Source organism: Nomascus leucogenys, chromosome 24, assembly GCF_006542625.1.
Source record: "Nomascus leucogenys isolate Asia chromosome 24, Asia_NLE_v1, whole genome shotgun sequence".
In the NCBI taxonomy this organism is placed as follows: Eukaryota; Metazoa; Chordata; class Mammalia; order Primates; family Hylobatidae; genus Nomascus; species Nomascus leucogenys.
The window spans coordinates 19,878,216-19,904,979 of NC_044404.1; the positions used below are offsets into that span (position 1 = coordinate 19,878,216).

The window sequence follows — 26,764 nt, forward strand, 5'->3', positions numbered from 1 at the left end:
GTCTATAAATTAGGTCTACGTGGCTTCTGTGTGTGTGTATGTGAGTATAAATGTGCTGTGATTCCCTCTCCACTCTCTCCGTCTTTGTCTATCTGCACATGTATATGTCTTCCAGTTTCCATCACTCTTTGCCCTCTAGCTTTTCTGCTGTCTGTATCTCTGATTGTGATCAAGACCTAGAGTCCTTTCTCTTTTTTTTTTTTTTTTTTTTTTTTTTGAGATAGAGTCTTGCCATGTCACTTAGGCTGGAGTGCAGTGGCATGATCTCAGCTCACTGCAACCTCCGCCTCTTGGGTTCAAGCGATTCTCCTGCCTCAGCCTCCCAAGTAGCTGGAATTACAGGCGCCTGCCACCACACCTGGCTAATTTTTGTATTTTTAGTAGAAATGGGGTTTTGCCATGTTGGCCAGGCTGATCTTGAAACCTCAGGTAATCCGCCCGCCTCGGCCTCCCGAAGTGCTGGGATTACAGGCGTGAGCCACCTCGCCCAGTCTAGAGTACATTTTTATTATAATAGTTATGGAATAGTTTTATTCTTACTATTTTTCAGTTAGGTAGTTGAGTTTAATGTTTTCTATATTTATATTTTTTATTAGTTATTATAAGTAATGTTTGCTGTATTTTTAAAGCCCTTAAATTAACTTGCTTTTTAAGTGGGTGCCTCTGACTGACTGACCTTCCATGGGTCAGTGACTTTCAATCAGAAGAAAGGCTTCCCCAAATTCTTACTATAGAGCATCCACTGTTCTCATCAGAGCTTCCCTGGGTCACTGTGTAATCATGAGAAAGTCACTTGATCTCTCTGGGCCTCCTTGTAAGATGGTTTTAATAATCCCTATCCCTTCCTGCCACATGGTCCAGATGTCAGGCACACTGTTATTGAGAAAAGAAGGAAAACCAGCTAAAGAGTTCATTTTTTAACATAATCAATTATATAATAAATTATGATGGAAAGAATCATCTCCCGTCTACATGGGAGTATATCCATTATAATACCACATGATCGACTCTTCATACCACAGAAATTAAAGACTCGCCACTGTTCCAGACGTGACTTCCTCTTCTCCCCATGGAAGCAGACTTCATGGATAAAACCCAAATCCTACTCGGTTTGTAGGAGAAGTCTTCCTGTCAAGGAATAGAAAGATGATTATAGATCTTCTCTTCATCAATTTGGATACCTCTCTTGAAGGTTAGGAGATAAAGTCACAGAAGGTAACACTAGAATTTGTCAGTCAGGAGCCACATCTATTAGGGTTTCCTTAATCCTCCCCCTGGGCCCCCAAAACCAACCATAAAACTTCTTTCTGGTCTGGACCTGTTATCTGTAAAGTCTCAGTTTGATTGAGGATGGGGAGCCTTGGGGAATTTCTTTGACCTTGCCAGAATCTCTGCAAGTCTTCCAAATGGACTCCGGCTTTCCATCTCTTCCTCTCCAACCAGTCTTAACAATATTTTATGCATGCTGTTTTCTGCTCAGAAATCTTCAGTAGCTCCCCAATAGGCACAGAATATAGGTCCCAATTTCGTAGCCTAGCCTTCAAAGCCACTTAACTCCTATCTCCACCTCATCCCATGTGGAGCAGGATAGGGGCTAAGAGCAGGGGGCTCTGGAATAGATTTGCGGGGTTTGAATTTCAATTCTTCCACTTATTATCTGTAGGGCCTTGGAAGTTGTTTAGTCTGTCCATGCCTCAGCTTCCTCATCCACAAATGGGAACAATGATAATACCTACCTCAAAAGGTTATTACCTACATGAGAATTAATATACGAAAAGCCCCTTCATCAGTACTTGACGTATGGTAATGTTAGACCATTGCTCCCCGACACACCCTTTTTAATCTAGTCTCCACATGGCAGCCAGTGTTAAACATAAATTGGATTATATAATTTCTCTGCTCAGAATTCCCCAATGTCTTCTCATCCCATTTGGAGAAAAAGTCAAAGTCGATACGGTGGACTGTAGGACTCTATAAGACCTGGCCCTCTTGGTACGTCTCTGACCTTGACTCCCACCCACCCCTCCCTTGCTCCTCTGCTCCCGTCCTCCTGTCATTGCTGTTCCTGCACACAAGGGCCCATTCCCACCCCCGGGTCTCCTTTGTACTTGCTTTTCTTTCTTTCTTTTTTTTTTTTTTTTGAGACGGAGTCTCGCCCTGTCACCAGGCTGGAGTGCAGTGGTGAGATCTCGACTCACTGCAACCTCCAACTCCCTGGTTCAAACAATTCTCTTGCCTCAGCCTCCTGAGTAGCTGGGACTACGGGCACGTGCCACCATGTTTTTTTTTTTTAGTAGAGACGGGGTTTCACCATGTTGGCCAGGATGGTCTCAATCTCTTGACCTCGTGATCTGCGCACCTCAGCCTCCCGAAGTGCTGGGATTACAGGTGTGAGCCACTGCGCCCGGCCTGTGGTTGCTCTTCTCTTCATAGACCACTCTTCTCGTAGAGATCCATGCATCTGCTCCCTCGTCTCCTTCAAGCCTTGGCTCAAATGTCACCTTTGCTCGGCATGGTGGCTCATGCCTGTAATCCCAGCACTTTGGGAGGCTGAGGTGGGAGGATCGCTTGAGCCCAGGAGTTTGAGGCCAGCCTGGGCAACACAGGGAGAGACCCTGTCACTACCAAAAATACAGAAATTAGTTGGGTGTGGTGGCGTGCGCCGTAATCCCAACCACTCAGGAGGCCAAGACGGGAAGATCCCTTGAGCCCAGGAGGTCAAGACCAGCCTGGGCAACATGGCAAAACTCCATCTCTACAAAACATACAAAAATTAGCCGCACATGGTGGCATGCGCCTGTAGTTCCAGCTACTGGGTGTGGGGTCCGGAGAGGCTGAGATGGGAGGATCGCTTGGGTTGCAATGAGCCAAGATCGCACCACTGCACTCCAGCCTGGGCGACAAAGTGAGATCCTGTCTCAAAAAAAAAAAAAAGTTGCCTCCTCAGGGAGACCTTCCCTGAACACTCCAGTTATTGTAACCCTCCCCCCTGTCTCGACACACACGGACTCTAACTCCCTTTCCTGCTTTCTTTTTCTCTATGGCATTATATTTACCTGTCTATTTTGTTGGTTGTCTGTCTTCTCCCACTAGAATATCAACTCCCTGAAGGCACAGAATTTCATTGGTTTTCTCCACTGCTATATCCTTAGCACCTACACAGAGCCTGGTACATGGTCGGCACTCAGTAACCATTTGCTGAGTAACTGAATATTAGTATACTAACTCTATTTCTTTTTTCTTTCTTTCTTTTTTTTTTTTTTTTTGAGACAGAGTCTCCCTCTGTCGCCCAGGCTGGAGTGCAGTGGCACAATCTCAGCTCCACCTCCTGGGTTCACGCCATTCTCCTGCCTCAGCCTCCCGAGTAGCTGGGACTACAGGCGCCCGCCACCACGCCCAGCTAATTTTTTGTATTTTTAGTAGAGATGGGGTTTCACTGTGTTAGCCAGGATGGTCTCTATCTCCTGACCTCGTGATCTGCCCGCCTCAGCCTCCCAAAGTGCTAGGATTACAGGCGTGAGCCACCGTGCCCGGCCAACTCTATTTCAATCAAACTACTTATTGATTTGTGAAACATCCCTTACCTAGGGGTGACAAATGCATTCAAACAAGGAAGTTCCTTTTTTTTTCTGAGACAGAGTCTCACTCTGTCGGCCAGGCTGGAGTGCAGTGGTGCGATCTCGGCTCACTGCAACTTCCATCTCCTGGGCTCAAGCAATTCTCCTGCCTCAGCTTCCCAAATAGCTGGTATTATAGGCGTGTGCCACCACACCCAGCTAATTTTCGTATTTTTAGTAGAGACAGGGTTTCACCATGTTGGCCAGGCTGGTCTCGAACTCCTGACCTCAGGTGATCTGCCGGCTTCCGCCTCCCAGAGTGCTGAGATTACAGGCGTGGGCCACCGCACCCTGCAGAAGTTCCATTTCTTAGCGTGGGCTTCTTTCTTTACGTGCCCAAGTCTTGCTCACATCTCAAGCCCCTGCTCAAATAACACCTCCTCCAGCAAGCTTTTTCTTTTCTTTTCTTTTTTTGAGACAGAGTCTTGCTCTGTCACCCAGGCTGGAGTGCAGTGGTGCAATTTTGGCTCACTGCAACCTCCCTGTACCCGGTTCAAGTGATTCTCCTGCCTCAGCCTCTCAAGTAGCTGAGACTACAGGCATGCACCACCACGCCCGGCTAATTTTTTTTTTTGTATTTTTGTATTTTTAGTAGAATTGGCCAGGCTGGTCTTGAACTCCTGACTTCAAGTGATCTGCCCACCTTGGACTCCCAAAGTGCTGGGATTACAGATGTGAGCCACTGTGCCCAGCCTAGCAAGCCTTCTCTAGCCATGCCAGCCCCCTGGGAGTTCTTCCTTCTCTGAGCCCCCATGGCCCTCATGCCTGGGCACCCTCCTTGGCAATAAGCCTTCCCTTTGCTGATTCATATGCTAGTCCTTTTCCCTTAGAGGGCAGCTTGTATGACTTATCCTATCTGTAATAGCTTGCACTGCACTGGACACTTAGCAAGTAGTCTAAAAATCACTGTTGCTTTAGTCAAAATTTTTTAGGAGGCAAGTAACACACTCCTTCAAGTCAGCTTGAGATCGTGATATCCTGGAGAAGCTCATAGAATCCAAGGTAAAGGAGAACATTGAGCACACACTGGCAAGAGCCAAGCCCTTGTCAGCTCCTTCAGCAGCCAGAGTTCTCGAGAATTCTGCCCTTATGGGTTGCAGTTCTCCCACATGGGCACTATGCCTCTCAGTTCAGAAAGATAGTTTGATAGGCTCAGCCTGGGTCAGGCGTCCTCTCTGTTCCAATCCCCTTTGTCCAGGAGGGCAGGTTCATGGAGAACAAGCATGGCTGCTGGATGCCCTGTGTCTATCTGTGTGTATCTGTGCATGTGGTTGGAGACCGGCTCTCTAGTAGAAGGGCTGGGCAGATACAGAGATTCTTTTGTGCCTTCTTTTTCTCCAACTCCCATGTTCCTAAAAAGGTGATTTTTTTCAACGAATGTATCTGGAGCACAAAAATCTCAAGAAAAAATATTGCTACAGAAGAGGATAAAACTATCAATTCTGCTACTGAATAGAAAAACCTATTACAATTTTCATATCTGTGGCATATTAAATATTCACAGAAGGGTCCACTCTTGGCCAGGCGCAGTGGCTCATGCCTGTAATTCCAGCACTTTGGGAGGCCGAGGCGGGAGGATCACCTAAGGTCAGGAGTTCCAGACCAGCCTGGCCAACATGGTGAAACCCCGTCTCTACTAAAAATACAAAAATTAGCCAGGCATGGTGGCAGGTGCCTGTAATCTCAGTTACTCAGGAGGCTGAGGCATGAGAATGGCTTGAACCCGGGAGGCCGAGGTTGCAGTGAGCTGAGATCGCACCACTGCATTCCAGCCTAGGTGAAAGAGTGTAACTCTGCCAAAAAAAAAAAAAAAAAAAAAAAAAAAAGCTGGGGAGGGCCGCTCTTGAGGAGGGAGAAAAATTCTTCTCCCACTCATTGTGGATATGTGTGGGCCACAGGGAGCTGAGAAATGGAAGGAACAAAATAGGGGAAAAAAAACCCTGGAACCATGACATTGTAATATAATTGATTTGCCGAGGCCGGGCACGGTGGCTCATGCGTGTGATCCCAGCACTTTGGGAGGCCGAGGTGGGTGGATCACGAGGTCAGGAGTTCGAGACCAGCCTGGCCAACATGGTGAAACCCTGTCTCTACTAAAAATACAAAAATTAGCCAGGTGTGGTGGTGCATGCCTGTAATTCCAGCTACTCAGGAGGCTGAGGCAGGAGAATCGCTTGAACCTGGAAGGCGAAGGTTGTAGCAAGCTGAGATCATGTCATCGCACTCCGGCCTGGGCAACAAGAGTAAAACTCCATCTTAAAAAAAAAAGAGGCCAGGTGTGGTGGCTCATGCCTGTAATCCCAGCACTTTGGGAGGCCGGGGGCGGGCAGATCACGAGGTCAGGAGATTGAGACCATCCTGGCTAACACGGTGAAACCCTGTCTCTACTAAAAATACAAAAAAAAAGTAGCCGGGCATGGTGGTGGATGCCTGTAGTCCCAGCTACTCGGGAGGCTGAGACAGGAGAATGTTGTGAACCCAGGACGTAGAGCTTGCAGTGAGCCGAGGTCGCGCCACTGCACTCCAGCCTGGGCGACAGAGCGAGACTCCGTCTCAAGAAAAAAAGAAAAAAAAGAAAAAGAAAAAGAATTGATTTACCTAACCTCTGGCCCTACGTATTGATTAAGAAGAGAACCCAGGGCTGCCCATCACCATGGCAGCCTTGTTCACCATATTTACTGTGGGGGCCAGGGTGCTGGCAATGGCTTTGTGGAGGACCTGCAGGCGCCAGGCCCTTTTCTGAGAGCCCCGTCCTGGTGCTGTCACCCGGAGGCTGTGTCTGTTACCGTGGGGTCAGACAACCACAGCCAAAGGAAACAGTGAATTCAGCTTGGCAGCGTGTGGGGAGTCACAGGAAAGAAGAAAACAAGTGAGGAGTGAAGTACCTTGATTTCCCTTCTTGATTCTTGGTCTCTCACCCTACCTACAAATAGTATTTCATTATTTTATTTTATTTTGTCTATTTATTTATTTATTTATTTATTGAGATAAGTTCTTTCTCTGTCACCCAGGCTGGAGTGCAATGGTAAGATCATAGCTCACTGCAGCCTCTAAATCCTGAGCTCAAGAGATCCTCCAACCTCAGCCTCCCACATAGCTGGGACTACAGGCACATGCCGCCACACCTGGCTAATTTTTAGTTGTCTTTTTTTTTTCTTAGAGACAGGGTCTTGCTATGTTGTCCGGGCTGGTCTCAAACTCCTGGATTCAAGTGATCCTCCTGCCTCGACCTCCCAAAGTGCTGGGATTATAGGCATGAGCCACTGTACCTGGCCCTACAAAGAACATTTTACATTTTTCCATGGGGCCAAGGACCCATGGAGTCCTTGGGGCCTCATTCCTGCTCTCCTGTCCAGGCCAAGACCCTCTGCAATCCTTGAGAGGACAGGCTCCGTACTGTGGAACTCAGAGTGCATGGCCACCTTCTCCTTCTGCGTCTTCTGAGTCCAATACGGGGCCCGAGGTTTCCTGAGCCCACCAGCAGGGAGGAAGAGGCTAGAGGACACAGCCCAGGTGGATGGGCTCAAAGTCAGAACACCGGTTTCTGGTCCTGGCTCTTCTGCTGACTTGCTGAGTGGATCTGGGCAAATCCTTTTTTCCTTTATGAAAAAGGATAATATAGGGGAGCTCAGTGGCTCATACCTGTAATCCCAGCACTTTGGGAGGCCAAGGTGGGCAGATTGCCTGAGGTCAGGAGTTTGAGACCAGCCTGGCCAACATGGTAAAACCCCATCTCTACTAAAAATACAAAAATTAGCGGAGCGTAGTGGCACACGCCTGTAGTCCCAGCTATTCAGGAGGCTGAGGTGGGAGGATCGCATGAGCCTGGGAGGTGGAGGTTGCAGTGGGCGGAGATTGCGCCACTGCACTCCAACCTGGGTGACAGAGTGACAGTCCACCTCAGACAAACGAACAACCCACCATAGTAACTACCACTTCCTGAAAGCCAAGTGTGTGCCGGCTCTGTGCCGGCACGTCTCTCAGTGAATTCTGGGTGATCCTAGGGATGGGTCCTATTACAATCCCCGTTTTCCAGATGAGGAAACTGAGGCTCAGGAGATGCATTACTGGAGTAACGTGAGAAAGCTTTGTGCTGAATCCTGGATTTGATCCAGGGCATCTGACTCCAGCGCCTTTCCTGAGCTATATATATGAAACCTCCCTGAAATAGCTTTCATTTTATGGAGCACGTGCTATTTTCCAGGAACTGTGCGGAGCGCTTTGCATCCATTTATCTTCTTGAATCCTGGCTCCATCTCATTATAATCTCACCTTAAGTGTCACCTCTTTGCGATGTTTTCTGAGGTTCCTCAGTGAGTTCGTACCTCCCCCACCACATCGCCCACTCTGGCTTGGTTCGTTCATAATACTTTTTCTCCTTTTTTTTCTTTTTTTTTTTTTTTTCTGGAGACAGAGTCTCGCTCTGTCACCCAGGCTGGAGTGCAATGGTGCGATCTCGGATCGCTGCAACCTCTGCCTCCCAGGTAGCTGAGATTACAGGCATGCGCCACCACGCCCAGCTAATTTTTGTATTTTTAGTAGAGATGGGGTTTCACTGTGTTGGCCAGGCTGGTCTTGAACTCCTGACCTCAAATGATCCACCCACCTCGGCCTCCTAAAGTGCTGGGATTGCAGGCATGAGCCATCGCGCCTGGCTCTTTTAAATAAATATTAAACAACTGAACCTGGAACCTTCAGAACACATTGGTTATGTGGGATCCACTCATCTGTTTATCTGTTGCACAATCTGCCTGGGTGTGGCAGAACATAAGCTCCTTGGAGGCTGGGACCTTATTGGTCTAGTCTGTTGTTGTGTCCTCGATACCTCTGTGCATGTCTGGCACATAATAGGCGCCATAAGTATTTGTTGGATAAATGAATGACTCCAGACAACAAATCTATGGAGTACATAGCACTACTAACTGCATCTTACAGATAAGGAAACCAAGGCGCAGGTGTGAAACAACTAGCATAGAGTCAGAGGGCGATGCAGCAAAAATGTAAACCCTGAGCCTCCCCTGATGAGTCTGAATGGCTCCTCCCAGCTCCAAACCTGGAGGTGTGAACACTCTCATCTTTATTGTAAAATGAGAGGGACTGTGTACCAACCCTCTGTTCAGCGGGCTGGACTGGGAAGACAGGCCTTTTGCTTGTTTTCATTCTATTTCTCCAGCGAGAGTGCAGAGGTTTGGACCCCCGTTGGGGCCAGACTGACAGGATTAGAGGAAACAGCTGGGCTGAGTCCGTGCCCTGCAGGAGGGAGCTCACATTCCCGGACTCTGGGAGAAAGCAGCTCCCCACAGCTCAGTCACATTCCAGGTCGGTCATTTTCCTCAGCCCAGATGTTTGCTAATGAGCTGGGGAGAGGGGCTTTCAGCCCTGAGCCCCAGCTCTGGGCCCCACATTACCTCGGCCCCAAGAGGCTGGCCCAGGGCCAGGAGGCTCTGGCCTCAGGCCCATGCCCTGTGCCAGCCAGGCCCGTAGGGGCAGCTGGAACACCACTGCCAACCAGGTGCATCTGCTCGAGCTGGGACACTGACGTGACAGGTTCTGCCTTTCCCGCTGGGGCCCCTGGGGCCCATCATCCGTGCAGCATCCCTGCTGCAGCCTGATGGGGAGGAGCACTGAGGCAGCCGAGAGGGTAGAGAGGGTGTGGTGGGCATGGAAGCATGGACTTTGGTGTTGACAGGTCTGGGCTCAAGTCCAGGCTTTGTCAATCACTAGCAATGTGGTCTTGAGCAGGTAATGACACTTTTTGGTGCCTCGATTTTTCTCACCTGTAAAATGGGAACAATGATGGGACTGTGGTAAGGATTAGAGGAGATGAAGCAGACAGGGTGGCCAACATAATGCCTGGCACGAAATGGGTAGATATTACTACCAAGTTACTTCCCAGGCCCCCTGCCCACACTGTAGCTTTCCCGTAGTCATCAGTCATCACCAGACAGATGGTGACTCAACTCCAAACCCTTTGTTCCTGATTAGGAGGTTGATGTTGTTCTTGAACCTCCCCGTGTTTGAGAGATGGTGGGCTGCCCTGTCAAGGGCACTGGCTGGAAGTTGTGGCTTCTACTCCTGGCTCTGTGTGTGATCTGACCAGCTCATCAGGCTCCACAATTAGCTTTCTGCAATGTGGGAGTGCATTCTTACAAAATGTAAAACTTCTTTCCACCCTGCTCAGGGTTTGCATGAAAGATGGCGGTGGTAAGCTTTGGCTGCAAAATGGTAAATATTTCCTGAGTGTCTACTGTGTACAGTGCAGTGAGGCTGGTTTCTGCAGTACATGATATATGGTTATCCAACAGACATTAGCTGGCATGGGCTCTTACTGTGTGACTTTAGGCGAGTTACTTAACCTTTCTCTTGACATTCCTTTTTTCATTTTTTTTTGTTTTTTTTTGAGACAAGGCCTTGCTGGAGTGACAAGCTCATTAGGTTCCACAATTAGCCTTCTGTAATGTCGTCCAGGCTGGAGTACAGTGGCACAATCATAGCTCACTGTGGCCTCAAACTCCTGGGATCAAGTGATCCTCCAGCCTCGGGATTTTTTTCACTTTTATTATTTTATTTATTTATTTATTTATTTATTTATTTATTTATTTATTTATTTATTTTTGAGATGGAGCCTCACTCTGTCTCCCAGGCTGGAGTGCAGTGGTGCGATCTTGGCTCACTGCAACCTCCGCCTCTCAGGTTCAAGTGATTCTCCTGCCTCAGCCTCCTGACTAGCTGGGACTACAGGTGCACGCCACCACACCTGGCTGATTTTTGTATTTTTAGTAGAGAGAGAGTTTCACCATATTGGCCAGGCTGGTCTCGAACTCCTGACCTCAAGTGATCCTCCTGCCTTGGCCTCCCAAAGTGCTGGGATTACAAGCATGAGCCACCGCACCTGGCACTTTTAAAATAGAGACAATACTTACCTCATAGGTTTATTGTGAGAGTGGCAACAGCTTGCAATGGGATGAGGCACATGGTAAGGTGCTCAATATGTGTGAACTATTGTAACGGTCATAGTTACCATTAAGGGAAGACCTATCTGTGCTACATCAATGGGGGATAATAATTACTTTATTCACTGGGCTTGGTGGTTCACGCCTGTAATCCCAACACTTTGGGAGGCTGCGGCGGGCAGATCACTTGAGGCCAGGAGTTCGAGACCAGCCTGGGCAACATGGCAAAACCCCATCTCTACTAAAAATACAAAAACTAGCTGGGCGTGGTGGTGGGCGTCTGTAATCCCAGCTACTCGGGAGGCTGTGAATTGCTGGAACCCGGGAGGCAGAGGTTGCAGTGAGCCGAGATCACGCCATTGCATTTCAGCCAGGGCAACGAGAGCAAAACTCTGTCTCAAAATTAATAATAATAATAATAATAACTTCATTCAACCAAATACATTGTACATCTCACCTGGCCTGTCCATAAGCAATGGAGACACTGAAATAAACACATGATTCCTGCCCTCAGGGTCTAATGGAGGAAAGAGATGTACACAGCTACTCTAGAGGGAAATTGACATGAACAGAAGTTCTCATCCTGTGCTCCAGGATCACAGGGGAGGAGGGAGATGCTCCCAGAGGGTCTTGGGAAGACTTTCCAATCTGGTGCTGGAAGAATATTTGCCAGCGATGAAAGGAGGGGAAGGGAATTCTGGGCAGAGGGAAGGGCGCAGGCAACAGCTAGGAGGCACAGATGCAGGCTGGGTATGGAGGGTGCGGGTAGGCTGGAGTACACCAGGGAGTTCCCAGCAGGCCACTAGGAGCCACCCAGGATGCTCGGCAACCTCATGAGTCAGACGAGCAGGGCTGTGTCTATCTGGAAGTTTCCAGCCAAGCTAGGTAAAACACATGGACACAAGTAACTATGCTGTAAAGCAAAATCCCCAGGTCCTACAATCGTGTCCCAGTGTCCTGGGCCACCACTTTCCAGAAGCAAAGTTATTTTTTCACCCTGTTGTTAAGCACACAGAATAGAGAAGGTACGGCCGCAATCCACCCAAGTGCCCACTGATTAGATAGGAACCCCCGAGGTGAGGCTGGAAGCTGGGGCCAGGAGCTCCACTCTTCCCAGGAGTCACAGAAGTGAGTTCATTTGCTGGCTTTCTAGTTCCTAATAGTCCCTGGGGCTTTTCGGGATGCTCAAGCCAAGTGCGTGGGGCCGAGAGCGACACTAGGATAACACTAGGCAAGGCTGAGCGACCCAGGCTACCAAGAGCACGGACTTGAACCGGGTCGCATGCCGGAGCGGACGGGATGGGGTGCACCGCAGAACTGGGGACTCCTGGTGCCGGGACGCGGCGGGCTGGGGCGCCCCACTCTCGGGGCAAGTCTGCAATGCCCGGTGCCCACAAAAAGGACACATCCATCTTTGTCACCCCAAGGCCTGGCACGGCCTGACGGCCCAGGCTCGGTAAAAGTCGGGCGGAGAGAGTGGAAACGCAGAGAAACCCGGGGAGGGCGCTTTAGAACGGGCCAGGGCGCCCGGCTGGGCTGCCCTGCCTCTCGGGCGCCGGCCAGGCGTCCCGGCCGCCCCACCACGCCGTCGGAGCGCGCCGAAGCTCAGCCCGGGGCGGGCGGGCCGGGAGAGGGCCCGGGGCCCCTGCCGCTGCGGCGCCCCCTCCTGCGCACCCGGAGGGAGAGGCCGCGCGCGCCCGCCCGCTCTTTCTGCGCGCGGCCCTCCCCGCTGCCCCCGCCCTCGCGCCCTGTTTGGAGGGAGCCACCCTGACGTCGGAGCCGCTCCCCCGCGCCGCGCGCCCGCCCGGGGCCGCAGACAGCGCGCAGCGCAGCCCAGCCGAGCGTCGCGGGGCCGCCCCCAGCCCTGCCGGCTGCCTCGCCGAGCCTCCTGGGGCGCCCGGGCCCGCGACCCCCGCACCCAGCTCCGCAGGACCCGGCGGGCGCGCGCGGTAAGTCCCGCCCGGGCCGGCACGCGGGCGCCCGGCTTCCAGAGGCTTCGGCAGCGGGGGCAGTGCCGCGCCCCCAGCCCGGAGCTGCGTCCCCCGGCGCGTCCGGCGGCCGCGGGCACCGGGTGGAGGCGCCGCCGCCGAGCTCAGGAGCCCTGGGGGACCTGGCGGGCGCCTCCGGACGCCGGCGCTGGGGACGTGGGCGCGGCACGGGGTGGCCGGGGGGCACCGCCGCGTCCGGAGCCCGTCCCCAGACTCGCCCCGGGATTCCGTTTCTCGATCGGAGTTTCCGCGGCCGGGAGAGAGACGGAGCGAGGGAGGGAGATGCGTGGCCGGGCGGGCCGGGCTCGCATGTCCCCCGGCCGTGCCCGGGCCTCGCCGCGCCGCGCCGCGCCTCTCGGCTCTGGACGTTTCCGCCTCCCGCGGCCCCCTCTGCTTCGGTCCCCACGTCCGTGTGTCTGTCTCTTCGTCGCTCCGTTTCCGCCGCTCACTTTCCCCGCGTCTGCCCGTCTCTTTCCGTTCCCCGCCTGCCTCCGTGTTCGGCTGCCCGCGTTTGTGTCTCTGCCTCTGGCTTTTCTCTCCCTCTGTCTCTGCGCTGCCCTCTGTGGGGGTCTCGCCCTGTGTCTGCGCGTCTCCCTGACCCCCCGCCCTCCGATCCAGACAATCCCCCCACTGTCGGAGGCTCGCCTTCCCCCAGCGGGGTTCACGAATAGTTTCCTGGACCGGGTGCGCCAAACCCTCCCCCTGCCTCCCGCCGGCCCCGAGGCCTGGCCCGGGTCATCTCCCTGGAATTGAGTCTGGGGCAGGGAGAGCCAGCCTTTCCGGGGGCTCAGTTTTCTTAAGAATTCCACCCCCGCGAGGCCGGCTGGACGACAGGCCCTGCTGCGGGCCACCTGCCCGGCCCGCTCCCAGGGCGGGGCAATTCTGATCGTTTACAAGCGGCGGCAAAGGGGGCAGCCGCCTGCCTTGGCGTGGCCGGGGGTTGGCGGGCATCAAGGGAGAAGGCCACAGTTCCAGGCTTTCGGAGGCCCTCGCTCCCCAAGCTGGACGCCACCAGCCTGTAACTAGGGGCACCCTAGGAAAACAGAGGTCAGGTCTGGAGGCCAAAGAGCGAGCACTGGCAGGGAAGCAATTTGTCAACAAGGAGCCCCTCACCCTTTGTTACTGCGGAATGGGGCCTCCCTAGACTCCCCCAGATGCTGGGACTGCTTGGGCGTGGTTTGCTTGAGTTGGGGCCAAAGAAAAGGCGAGGCTGCAGCGTTTCCTGGGTGACCCCCACCCCTCTCCACCCACCCCTGCAAGTTGGACCTCTCTCCCGGGCCTGTGTTTTGGAGGGGTGGACATGGGAGTAGGTGTTCTGCATCGGCCAGGGATATGGCCTCATTATTTTAAAGTGAAATTTCAGGCTGAGTTTAGCTGCTTCCCCCCACCCACAACCCCAAGGGTCGGAGGCTGCTGGAGCGGGCAGGGTTGTTGGTGAGGTCTGCAGTGGAACTTCTGCTGAGCAGATGTGCAGCCCGGCCCTGCAGCAGCTCATTAGCATGGATTTGTTTTGGAGACTGTTTTTGGTTTGCGGGCAGGAGGGTCTGCAGTAAGGAGGGCCGTGGCCTGGGTTGGGGGGCTGGCACAGAGGTGGCCAGGGCTGGAAGGTGCAGGCAGGCCTGGGTGGCACGGGGTCGGCCCTGTGTGTCTGCCCCCTGGACAGTTGACTCATGCTCTCCCCAGTGCTGAATGAAGGAAGGAAAAGCCATCCTGCCATGAGACTGGGGTCGTGGAATCACAGTGGCCTTAAGCAGTATGCTGGAGCCAGGCTCCTCCCTGGGGGATCTGCTGAAATGGATGTTCCCAGGCCAGGCTGCCCATTTTACAGGTTGCAAATGTGAAGCTTAGGGAGGGGAAGCAAATGGTCAGTGGCTCGAGCTGTAACCATTAGACTCTCCTGACTCCAGGCACACAGAGAGCCAATATATGAGCTTTGGCGAGAACTCATCCTCAAACCCCAGGGTGAGCCCAGGAAACACGGTCAGGCTGACCAGATCCAGGGCCTGACCTGGGTGAGCAGGGAGCCCCAGGCCTGACACTGCTTTGCCCCTTCACAGAGCAATAATTTTAGTTGCACCATTCAAGGAAGTCCCTGTGCTCATTCCAAGACCTGGAGCGATCGCCCCGCCCTTGCCAAGCCCCAAGCCTAGGGCTGCAGCCCAGCCGCCCTCCACACCCTCTGCGCCCAGCAGCACGCTCAGCCTGACAGCGGGGCACAGCCTGTTTTCTTGAATTTGGATTCTGGAGGAGGCTATTGTCTCCACGACCCTGTCTTAAGAGTCTGAGTGGGATCTTCCTCCCAGTTCCCACCTTGGCAGGGAATCATGTTGGGCCGCCCTTGACAGTTTCTAAAATCCATTTCCAGCTGTCATCCCACTTGCTTGAGTTTCACCTCAAGGTTTTCCCTAAATCCAGTTTCACTGGGGCAGATGCAGCCCAGACTGAAACAGCCTCAGGGCCTGCCAAGGATCCTGTGGGAGCGAGGGGCAGAAGGGAGCAGGCAGAGGCCAGGGAGGATAAGAGGCCCAAGCTAGCACTTAAAGTGACATGGACTGAGGAATTAACTATGATGGGCGATCTCTCCAGAGGTTTCCATGTATTCTTCAGTTTAATTCTCACAGCTGTCCTGTGAGCTGGATATTAGCACTGTCCCCATTTTGAAAGATGAGGAAACTGAGGTACAGAAAAGTTAAAATGGGGCCAAGTGATCCTAGCGCTTTGGGAGGCTGAAGTGGGAGTTCAAGACCAGCCTGGTCAACAAAGGGAGACCTTGTCTCTCCAAAAAATACAAAAAATTAGCTGGGCATGGTGGTGTATGCCTGTAGTACCAGCTATTCGGGAGGTTGAGGTGGGAGGATCACTTGAGCCCCAGAGTTTGAGGCTGCTGTGAGCTGTGATTGTGCCACCGCACTCCAGCCTGGGTAACAGAGTGAGATCCTGTTACAAATAAAAACATAAAGATAAAAAGAGAAAGATTAGAATGGCTGAGCTAAGATTTGAACCCCAGTCTGTCATAATTGTGGAGAATGGAGGAGGAGAGCCAGACCCTGCCCTTAGTGAGTGTGGGGGGAGAGGAAAGGTGGGAGAGGCAGGGGAGGGGGAGCATCTGGTTTGAAAGCCACCAGCCACAAACGCTGCGTGCTCGTTGTGCATGCGGACTGTGGTGTCACCTGCATGCTGAGCCCACAGGTAGAATCGTCCATCCCCATCAGCTGAGGCCAAGTGTGGGGAGGTTCCCAGAGGCGGTTCTGGAAGCAGGAGGTGAAGATGGGGAGGGAGAGCCCTGCCTTTCCACTGAGGATTCGTCAGCCCTGCCCTCCGCGGCTCTGCACTGAGTGGTTGCTGGAACCGGTAACAGGAAAGGCCTGGTGTGTGTGTGTGTGTGTGTGTGTGTGTGTGTGTGCGCGCGCGCTTGTGCGGATGTGCATTTTCTTGTGCATATATAGGCATGCTTAAATATGCGTCTGTGTGTTCTGTGTTCATAGGTGGCGCAGGTGGTTTGGGGTATGCCTGCTTTTGTGTGTGTGTGGGTCTGGGGTGAATGGATACACTCTACCTTGAAAATCCTGGTATATCTGGCCTTGAGTGACCTTGAATATTCAGACTTGACCCAGAAGAGGAATTGGGGAGGATGGTTCACTTGTTATACCAAAGCCGATCCATTCTCCAAAGGGTTTCATGGTGGGCGGGAGTCAGGAAGAGGTAAGTGTTCCTTGAAATCTAGGCCACTCCCATGTATTTAGGGTGCGTTTAGGATGCCTTTCCAGGTACTGGAATCCAGGCAGTGGGGCTGGGGGGCCTCAGCGGCAGTGCTGTTAATCGAAGCCCCTTTCCTGGGGGCTGGGAGGCCGTTGCTCCTGGCCTGGCTGGGCCTCGGAGTCCCGTGGGGAGCGCATTCAGGTGCCCAGGCCATGCCTCGTACCTGGGGGGTCACGCGAGGAGGGCCAGGCCCTGGCGTCTCAGTTTTGGCAGGCATCTCAGGAAAGAGGCTTCACAGGCCTGACCCCGAAGCTGGCCTTCCTGGGGGACCCTCTGGACCAAGACCTTCCAGGAAAGCAACCAGGGCAGGGCTGCTGTGTTTGTTCCCTGCCCTCTTCCCTGGAGTGGGAGCTACGGGTGGGTCACTTCCTTGACCTGTGCCTCAGTTTCCACAGTGCCAAAATGGGTCTGCTGTTGTCACCTCCCGGGGAATTTCCTTTCTGTGTGGGCGGCAGCTCAGAATGTACCAGGCATTGGCAGGGGGCCGCTCAGGAAGTGAAGGGCTTGGATTTGGGAGTGGTGGGTGGATGGGATTGGGAAGACACTCACCTGTGCTAAGGACACCTCCTTTAAAGCCTCACCGCGCCCCCGTGAGGAAGGATCGTGTCACACATACCTTTACCAGGGCTCCAAGAGCCAGGGTCAGCCATGGCCACAAGACGGTTGGCTAGGGAGTCAGGAATGGGATTTGAACTCTGGTCTGTGGAGCCCCCAAGCTTCCAGTCCAGGCAGTGGCTGCACGCTAGGGTGCTAACAGGAATGGGAGGCACAGTCGGCTGGGGCAATGGTGGGAGCTCCAGGCCTCATCCTGACTCCAGATTCCATCGTTTCTTGCTTCTTTCTCTTTGGTGAACCTTTTCACCTGCAAGGGTAGCCGGGGGTTAACCTGCTACCGTCCAGGTTCAAATCCCAGTTCTCTTGTTTACTAACAGTGTAAGCCCAAGCAGATTTCTTAGCCTCTGTGTACCTCAGTTTCTTCATCTAAAAATGGGGGAAAGAATAGGATCAGGCAGTTATTGTAGGACAGAATAAATTAATATCCAGTCACACACCACATAATGATGAATCACGTACACAATGGTGCTGCCATAAAATTATTATTATTACTATTTTGAGATGGAGTCTCGCTCTGTCCCCCAGGCTGGAGTGCAGTGGTGCAATCTTGGCTCACTGCAACCTCTGCCTCCCGGGTTCAAGGGATTCTCCTGCCTCAGCCTCCTGAGTAGCTGGGACTACAGGCATGTGCCACCACACCCAGCTAGTTTTTGTATTTTTAGTAGAGACAGGGTTTCGCCATGTTGGCCAGGCTGGTCTCGAACTCCTGACCTCAAGTGATCTGCCCACCTCGACCTCCCAAAATGCTGGGATTACAGGCGTAAGCCACTGCGCCTGGCCTCCTATAGGATTATAATACCGTATTTTTACTACACCTTTTCTTTCTTTCATGATTGTGTAGTGGCACGATCCTGGCTCACTGCAGCCTCAACCTCCCAGGCCTGAGTGATCCTCTCACCTCAGCTTCCCAAGTAGCTGGGACCACAGGCATGCACCACCACACCTGGCTAGTTTTTAAATTTTTGTAGAGATGGGATCGTCTTATGTTGCCCAGGCTGGTCTTGAATTCCTGAGCTCAAGCAATTCTCTCACCTTGGCCTCCCAAAGTGCTGGGATTATAGGTGTGAGCCACCATGCTTAGCCTACTATACGTTTTCTTTTTTTTTGTTTTTTGTTTTTTTGAGACGGAGTCTTGCTCTGTCGCCCAGGCTGGAGTGCAGTGGCGCAATCTCGGCTCACTGCAAGCTCCGCCTCCTGGGGTTCACGCCATTCTCCTGCCTCAGCCTCTCCGAGTAGCTGGGACTACAGGCGCCCGCCACCACGCCCGGCTAATTTTTTTTTTGTATTTTTAGTAGAGACGGGGTTTCACCGTGGTCTCGATCTCCTGACCTCATGATCCGCCCGCCTCGGCCTCCCAAAGTGCTGGGATTACAAGCGTGAGCCACCGCGCCCAGCGTTTTCTTTTCTTTTTTTCTTTTTTCTTTCTTTTTTTTTTTTTGAGACAGAGTCTCACTCTGTCGCCCAGGCTGGAGTGCAGTGGCGTGATCTCGGCTCACTGCAAGCTCCGCCTCCTGGGTTCGCGCCGTTCTCCTCCCTCAGCCTCCGTGTGTGTTACAGTGGCCTACAATATTTAGTACAGTCAGATGTGGTCCAGATTTGTAGCCTAGGAGCAATGGGCTATGCCATATAGCCTAGGTTTGTAACAGACTAGACTATTCAGGTTTGAGTTCACTCTATGATGTTCACAGAGCAACAAAATCACCTAATGGCACATTTCTCAGAGTGCATCCCCATGGCTAAGTGACGCATGACTATAATTGCGCTTTTATATTTAGTTCAGAATTCGGAACCTCTGCTTCCCTCCTGAGAACCATCTCTGACTGCACCAACTCAAAACAACTGCCCCCTATTTACCCATGTCCCTGGACCTCCCCTCAGGGGAATGTCTGAGTGGGCATAGGGTCTGTGCCCCCAGCTCCCTGCCCTCACCCTTGCCTTTCTCCCCACCCTCCTAGAAGTGAGTGAGTGAGTGTGGAACTGCAGGGCCCTGAATGGCCTAGAGCAGAGCCTTGCTTTGCCTGACTTGCTGGGGGCCTTGGGACAGCCCCTCACAGAGCGGGGAGACTTGGCCTGGGAGATCTCCAACTTTCCTTCCCGCCCTCGCTTTTGGGGAGTCCCATGACTTGCTGTGTGACCTTCAGGGCGGGAGGAAGGGTTGAGAATCTGGGTGAGGCTCTCAAGGCTCAAGAAGGAAAGTACGATCGCTGCTTAAAAAAAAAAAATAGATGAGTTGCTGCTTGAAAAAACGAAAAAGCATAAACCAACAAAAAAAGAAAACTTGCTAGCCAAGAGCCCACCCCACCGGTGGGGGCAGCCTGGGCTCTTTGGGGCTGGGCAGGAGGGCGGGCGGAGGCAGGTGTGTCTGGATGACAGCCGTGTGTGGGAGAGACTTCATCTGGCATCCTCGCTGCCTCCTGTTCCAGCCCAGCCTTGGCTCTGATGCTGGCCCAGCCTTTCCCATGATCCCCTGGGGGGAAGACAGCTGACCCTAGTGGGTGCCTCCTAGGTGCTGAGTACCTTCATTTACTCCTCCCAGTTCTTCTCCAGGGAAGGCGCAATGCTCCCCATGTTAGGGTTGAGAAGGGCAGTTTCTGAGGAGTGAACTTATTTCTGGGAGTCACACAGCTCCCAAGGGGAGGGGCTGCAGTTCAAACACTGGGGACTCCAGGGTCCACGCTTACAGGGGGAGCCGAGGGAAAATGCTGGAGCTCCACACTGCTGGCCCGGGGAGGCCGAGGCCCCAGCGCCCTACGGAGAGCCTGCCAGGGCCTAGTGGGTTGGGTTATAGCACCCCTCTGTGGGTACAGCTGGCCCTGTGATGACCTCAGCTGTGTACTGGAAAGGGTGGAAGGTAAGGAGGGGGCCTTCTGCCTCAGTTCGTCTCATTTCTCCTAACCCCTGCCCCAGCCTGACCCTGATAACCGGTTCCTGATCTCTGGGCCTGCAACCTCCTCCAAAAAGTTACCATTACCCCATTTCCCAGTAAGCCTCCATTAGCCTCAACCCGGGTCTCGACACGGCTTCAGCCTGGTCCTGACCCACAGCCTCAGTTGTGACCTCTCCTAATTCCAACTCAAGTGCTCATCCCAGCCTCCCTCCCTCCCTCTGTCCCTCCCTCCCTGCCTCCCTCCCTCTTTTCTTTCCTGTCCTTTTTTTCCCTTTCCTTGTCGACAGGTTCTTGCTGTGTCACCCAGTCTGGAGTGCAGGGATGCAGTCATGGCTCACTGCAGCCTCAAGCTCCTGGTCTCAAGCCATCCTCCCGCCTCAGCTTCCCGCATAGCTGGACCACAGGTGCACATCACAATGCATAATGTGATAATAAAAAATGTGTTATCACAATGTGATAATAAAAAAATTATTTTATTTTATTTTGTTTAGAGACCAAGTCTCACTTTGCTTCCCAGGCTAGTCTTGAACTCCTGAGCTCAAGCTGTCCTCCCGCTTTGGCCTCCCAAAGTGCTGGAATTACAGGTGTGAGCCACCATGCCTGGCCCAGGCTACTTTCATTACAACCCCAGTCTCAATTCCAAATCCACATCACTTCCTGCCCCAGTCACCTCCCTGGCCCCCTGTGACCTATTGTTCCTGAGGAGGCAAGATGGGGTCAGATAGAGGAGGGCAAGAGTCCCTGGGCCTCTCCTAAGGGTCTAGGGGGCCAGTCCAGCCCCGGGAGCCCTGGCCTTAAATGGACCTCCAGGACCCTTCAGGTGTGCTGTGGGCAGACCCTGACTCAGGAGTGAGGAAGCCTCCTGCATGCCAGGCTTGTTGAAAAATTCATTGGGTTGCCAGTTAGGGAGGAATCCATTCTATTTTGTTAGGATGTGGTTGTACTGGAAACGTGGGCTTTGTCAGCGAGACCGGAAATGCGTGGGTGAGGGCCTGGATCGTGACAGGAACTCATTTGGGAGGCCGGGGGAGGGTGAGCAGCCTGTCCGACCTCACTTCCAGCTGCCTTTCCTCCCCAGTGGGCTGGGAGTGGGTCTTATCCCAGCATTGGGGTCCCCTGAGATGGAGACCTGCAGGAGACGGGCAGGAGCTGGGGGAACTTGCTGGATGGGGAGCGGAGTGCCTGGAGGGGGTCACAGCCCTGCAGGAGCCCCACTCAGCCAGCCTACCTCTAGACCCCTGCTCCCCAGACACTTTATAAAGTACTTGGCTCTGGGCTGGGCGCAGTGGCTCACACCTGTAATCCCAGCATTTTGGGAGGCCGAGGTGGGCAGATCACTTGAGGTCAAGAGTTCGAGACCAGCCTGGCCAACATGATGAAACCCCATTTCTACTAAAAATACAAAAATCAGCCAGGTGTGGTAGTGAATGCCTGTAATTCCAGCTACTCTGGAGGCTGAGGCAGGAGAATCACTTGAACCCGGGAGGTGGAGGTTGCAGTGAGCCGAGATCATGCCACGACACTTCAGCCTGGGCGACAGAGCGAGACTCTGTCTGTCTCAAAAAAATAGATCAGTAAGGCCGGGCGCGGTGGCTCACACCTGTAATCCCAGCACTTTGGGAGGCCGAGGCAGGCGGATCACGAGGTCAGGAGTTCGAGACCATCCTGGCTAACATGGTGAAACCCTGTCTTTACTAAAAATACAAAAAATTAGCAGGGCATGGTGGTGGGTGCCTGTAGTTCCAGCTACTTGGGAGGCTGAGGCAGAAGAATGGCGTGAACCCGGGAGGCGGAGCTTGCAGCGAGCCGAGATCGCGCCACTGCACTCCAGCCTGGGCGACAGAACGAGACTCCGTCTCAAAAAAAAAACACAAAAAAACCTGGTTCTGCCATCTCCATGGCCCATGGTAGGATTGTCCTAAATGGGATGCCCAGTCTCAAGCCACCTGACTCCTGGTGCTGGGCTTCTGTGGGGCCACTGGGACCAGGACCTGTCCCTTCTTCCTCCTGACTTACCCTCACCCAGGCCCCTTTAGGGACTGTCCCAAGGTAAAGAATCCCCGACTAAGCACACTGCTGCCTAGGGAGCCTGATCAAAACGCAGACTCCTACCCACCCTAGAACTTTTACTGCACAAATTTCTAGGGAATTCTGATCATTTGTCAGGTTTGGGAACCACTGGCCTGGCTCAGTGCACTCATTTTACAGGTGGTGGGGAAACAGGCCTGAGTGTCCCCATCACCCAGCACACGTGGACCCATGCCCTTTCTCCGCTGTGCCGTCCTCCGAGGGTTTGGGGGCCTCCTTGAAGAAGGCACTGCCCTCATCTCTGAATCTCTCTGAAGCCTCCTTCCCCTGTGCTTTTTGCATTGGGGGGCATGGGTGAAACTTACCTGGGGCGAGTCTCCTGCAAGCGGAATCCTTTGACACAGACTGCCCTGCAGCGCCACCTTTTGGCAGATCCTGGTATAGTTTTAGTATCTTGCTCCGTCGTATAGCAGGGGAATTTGCAAATGGCCAAGTGCTTAGCTTTGATTGGCTCCCGCTTGACTCACGTGTTACAATGGGGCTGGGGGCAGTGATCTGTGTAGAGCCCTCGTGGATTCGAGTTTGTGTTGACGCATCTTAGAAAGCAATACTGTCTGGTTCAGGGTCAGTTTTTTTGCCTGAGGTCTGGCCAGCCAAGGTGGCCCAGGAATTCACTGCAGGGCAGGTGCGGTGGCTCACGCCTGTAATCCTAGCACTTTGGAAGGCTGAAGCAGGAAGATCGCTTGAGCCCCAGGAGTTTGAGACCAGCCTGGGCAACACGGCGAAACCTGGTCTTTACAGAAATTAGCCAGGTGTGGTGGCCGACGCCTGTAGTCCCAGCAACTCAGGAGACTGAGGTGGGAGGATCACCTGAGCCCAGGGAAGTCGAGGCTTCAGTGAGCCGTGATCATGCCACTGCACTCCAGCCTGGGTGACCGAGTGAGATCTTTTCTCAAAAAAGAAAACCAAAAAGAAATCACAGCAACGTGAAGGTTAAGGCTAACTTTTCAAACATCGGAATCCTGACAACGGTTGCAGTGGCTTTCCAGGAGACGTGGTGTGTGGCCAGCCCCTCGAGGGTTGTGTGGACAACTTTTTGTGTATTTTCCTGGATGACTCACAGCATCAAAGGGAGAAAGGAGGTAGTAATTGTTCAGCACTTGACATGTGCTTGAACACTTCATAATTGCAATCCTGCGCCAGGCAGTGGCACCATCTCCCCTTTTTAGATGAAGAAACCGAGGCACCGAGATAAAAAGTAACTTGCTCAAGGCAATATAGGAAGTTGTAAAACCAACCAACAAATATGGAATGTGTATTATCTGCTAGGCTCATTTAATATCTCATCTGAACTTCCAGATACCTATCTGATGTAGGTACTACTCCCAGCTCCAACTGTGAGATTCAGAGGGGAGAAATAACTTGTCCAAAGTTGCACTTGATTAGTAAGTGGGAGAGCTGGGGTTGCGCCAAGGAGTCGGATGCCAGAGCTCATGCTGTAACACCACTGCCCGGCCCCCTGCACCTTGCTGTGCCTCACCTGGCACCTGTGCTCCGTTCTAGGGCTCTGGAGGCCACGGGCATGATGCTTCGGGTCCTGGTGGGGGCTGTCCTCCCTGCCATGCTACTGGCTGCCCCACCGCCCATCAACAAGCTGGCACTGTTCCCAGATAAGAGTGCCTGGTGCGAAGCCAAGAACATCACCCAGATCGTGGGCCACAGCGGCTGTGAGGCCAAGTCCATCCAGAACAGGTGGGACCCAAGGGGTGGGTGGGGGGATGCGGACAGGGGCCCAAGGAGGGAGGAAGAGGACCAGGGCTGCCCATCCCTGCCCCCCCAACAGTGACATGGGCATGGTGACCTCTCCTCCCACAGGGCGTGCCTAGGACAGTGCTTCAGCTACAGCGTCCCCAACACCTTCCCGCAGTCCACAGAGTCCCTGGTTCACTGTGACTCCTGCATGCCAGCCCAGTCCATGTGGGAGATTGTGAGTACTGCCTGCCTGCCCCACCCAGTCTCTGCCTGGAGCCTGCCCCGGCCTTGGCCTTTCTCCCCAGGCTGCTGTATTCCAGCAGATGGCCACAGGGCCTTAGCAAGGCCCCACTGTGTGCAGGGTGAAGGGCTTGTGCTGGGGAAATCTTTGCCCTGTCCCGAGAACCTGGCCTGGCCTGGCTCAGTGGCCTTTCCAGCCTCCTCCTGCTTCCTGCCCTCCTTACTAGCTTGACGCTTAACACAGCCGCCTCCTTTCAGTGCCTCGCAGCTCCTCTGTTCGCTCCTACCCAGGGCCCTTGCACCTGTTCTTTTCCCTGCTTGGAACACCACCTCCGTCCCCCTTCTCTAGTTCACTTCTATTCATTCTTCTGCCCTTGGCCCAAGCAGCGTTTCCTCAGGGCCCCTTTCCAGGCCCCCTGACTGGGGCACACCCGGGTACCGTTGGCTCTCAGAGCACGGTGTGCCTCCGCTTCAAGCGCCTTTCACACCTGCAGCCTTCCACCTGCATCCGGGTGATTTTGACAGGTCTGTTTCCCCCACTAGACTCTGATTTCCTTGAGGGAAATGTGTCTTTGTGTCCCCAGAGCTGGCACAGGGTAGGCGCTCTGTGGGAGGGAGGAAGGAAGAGAGGAAGGGAGGGAGAAGGAAAGAAGGTACTTAGATGGGTGATGTTAGGGGCAGAGTAAGAGGTAGATGGAGTTCCTGCAGAGTGAGCCTCAGCTGGGCTGGGCTTTGGGGTGGGGCTCTTTTGAGGAAGTGAAGTCTGAGCTCAGACCCAAAGGCACAGTTTAGGGCACGTGGTAGTGGTGGGGGCGGTTGGGGAACCTTCCAGGCAAAGGGAACAGCATGTGCAGAGTCCCTGAGGCAGAGTCCAAGCACAGGACTGGTATGAGTGATGCAGGGTCAGGGGTAGGGAGGCCAGGCAGCCGGCAGCACTTGAAGGTCCTGGGTGGCCTTAGTGAGGGGTCAGGGTTTGTCTCCAAGTGCAGGGGGATGGCGGCGGTGGGGGCGATTTTAGCAGGGGCAGGCCACACTGGTGGCTGCTGGTGGGGAATGGGTGAGAAGGTGGCAGGACTGGATGTGAGGAAACAGCTCTGGTGGCTTGTGCAGGGGTTCAATTTCCCCCTCCCCATGGGACCCCAGAGCTAACTGGGCATCACAGGTGGGCTCTGGGATTCTTGATCCCATGAGGAAGTATTACCCTAGGGGCTTCCTTGCCTGCCCCAGGCCTTTGGGAACATGCCTCCGCTTCTCTCTTGCTCTCTGCAGGTGACGCTGGAGTGCCCGGGCCACGAGGAGGTGCCCAGGGTGGACAAGCTGGTGGAGAAGATCCTGCACTGTAGCTGCCAGGCCTGCGGCAAGGAGCCTAGTCATGAGGGGCTGAGCGTCTATGTGCAGGGCGAGGATGGGCCGGGATCCCAGCCCGGCACCCACCCTCACCCCCATCCCCATCCCCACCCTGGCGGGCAGACCCCTGAGCCTGAGGACCCCCCTGGGGCCCCCCACACGGAGGAAGAGGGGGCTGAGGACTGAGGCCCCCCGACTCTTCCTCCCCTCTCATCCCCCTGTGGAATGTTGGGTCTCACTCTCTGGGGAAGAGTCAGGGGAGAGGCTGAAGCCCCCCTTTGGCACTGGATGGACTTGGCTTCAGACTCGGACTTGGAATGCTGCCCGGTTGCCATGGAGATCTGAAGGGGAGGGGTTGGAGCCAAGCTGCACAATTTAATATATTCAAGACCGGGGGGAGGAAGCAGAGGTCTTCAGGGCTCTTTTTTTGGAGGGGGGGTGGTGGTCTCTTCCTGTCTGGCTTCTAGAGATGTGCCTGTGGGAGGGGGAGGAAGTTGGCTGAGCCATTGAGCGCGGGGGGAGGCCATCCAAGATGGCATCAATCGGGCTAAGGTCCCTGGGGGTGCAGATGGTACTGCTGAGGTCCCGGGCTTAGGGTGAGCATCTTGCCAGCCTCAGGCTTGAGGGAGGGCTGAGCTGGAAAGACCACTGGCACAAACAGGAGGCTCCGGCCCCATAGGTTTCCCCAAGGCCTCTCACCCCACTTCCCATCTCCAGGGAAGCATCGCCCCAGTGGCACTGAAGTGGCCCTCCCTCAGTGGAGGGGTTTGGGAGTCAGGCCTGGGCAGGACCCTGCTGACTCATGGCACAGGAGCTGGGAGCTAGGCTCTCCGGGCCTTTCTCTGGCTTCCTTGGCTTGCCTGGTGGGGGAAGGGGAGGAGGGGAAGAAGGAAAGGGAAGAGTCTTCCAAGGCCAGAGGGAGGGCGACGACCCCCCAAGACCACCCCTGAAGACGAGCATCCCCCTCCTCTCCCTGTTAGAAATGTTAGTGCCCCCCACTGTCCCCCAAGTTCTAGGCCCCCGAGAAAGCTGCCGTAGCCTTCCGCCCTCTTCTCCCTCCCAGGGGTGCTCTTTCTAAATATGGGTGTGGAAGTGAGGGGTTACCTCCCTCACCCCAAGGTTCCAGAGGCCCTAGGTGGGATGGGCTCGCTGAACCTCCAGGAACTCCAGGACGAGGAGGACATGGGACTCGCGTGGACAGCCAGGGTTCACTTGGGCTCCCTCTAGCTCCCAAATTCTGCCTGCCTCCTCCCTCCCAGCTGCACTTTAACCCTAGAGGGTGGGGGCCTGGGGGGAGGGGCGGGGCAGGCGGGCCGTGAAGAAAGGCCCTTGTTGCCCAGCGCTGTGTGTCTGCTCTTCTGTGCCCAGGGTGGCTGCCAGCCCACCGCCTCCTGCCTGGGGTGGCCCGGCCCACCCGGCTGTTGCGATGCGGGCTTCTGGAGCTTGTCACCATTGGACAGTCTCCCTGACGGACCCTCAGTCTTCTCATGAATAAATTCCTTCAATGCCTGTGTTCTCCTCACTGACTGGCTCTGCCAACCCAGGTTCTCTGGAAGTGCCGGCAGCGAGGCCCAGGGG

The 26,764-nt window shown here is 54.0% G+C and overlaps 1 protein-coding gene across 1 annotated transcript; it reads left to right on the forward strand.

Annotated features, from left to right (window-relative positions):
- Window positions 1–12,249: 12,249 nt before the first annotated feature.
- On the forward strand, window positions 12,250–26,698 carry LOC100593798 (neuroblastoma suppressor of tumorigenicity 1). Its single transcript, XM_012498520.2, has 4 exons — window positions 12,250–12,519; window positions 23,411–23,599; window positions 23,723–23,834; window positions 25,109–26,698. The coding sequence occupies exons 2-4, from the start codon at window positions 23,430–23,432 to the stop codon at window positions 25,370–25,372; spliced, it is 546 nt and encodes a 181-aa protein (XP_012353974.1). The 5' UTR covers window positions 12,250–12,519; window positions 23,411–23,429; the 3' UTR covers window positions 25,373–26,698.
- Window positions 26,699–26,764: the final 66 nt, after the last annotated feature.

Bases quoted from the DNA above. Each gene is read 5' to 3' on its own strand.
- LOC100593798 (XM_012498520.2), top strand. From the start codon at position 23,430: ATGATGCTTCGGGTCCTGGTGGGGGCTGTCCTCCCTGCCATGCTACTG. The intron at 23,600-23,722 runs GTGGGACCCAAG...CTCCTCCCACAG, and splicing joins GCCAAGTCCATCCAGAACAG to GGCGTGCCTAGGACAGTGCT. The intron at 23,835-25,108 runs GTGAGTACTGCC...TGCTCTCTGCAG, and splicing joins CCCAGTCCATGTGGGAGATT to GTGACGCTGGAGTGCCCGGG.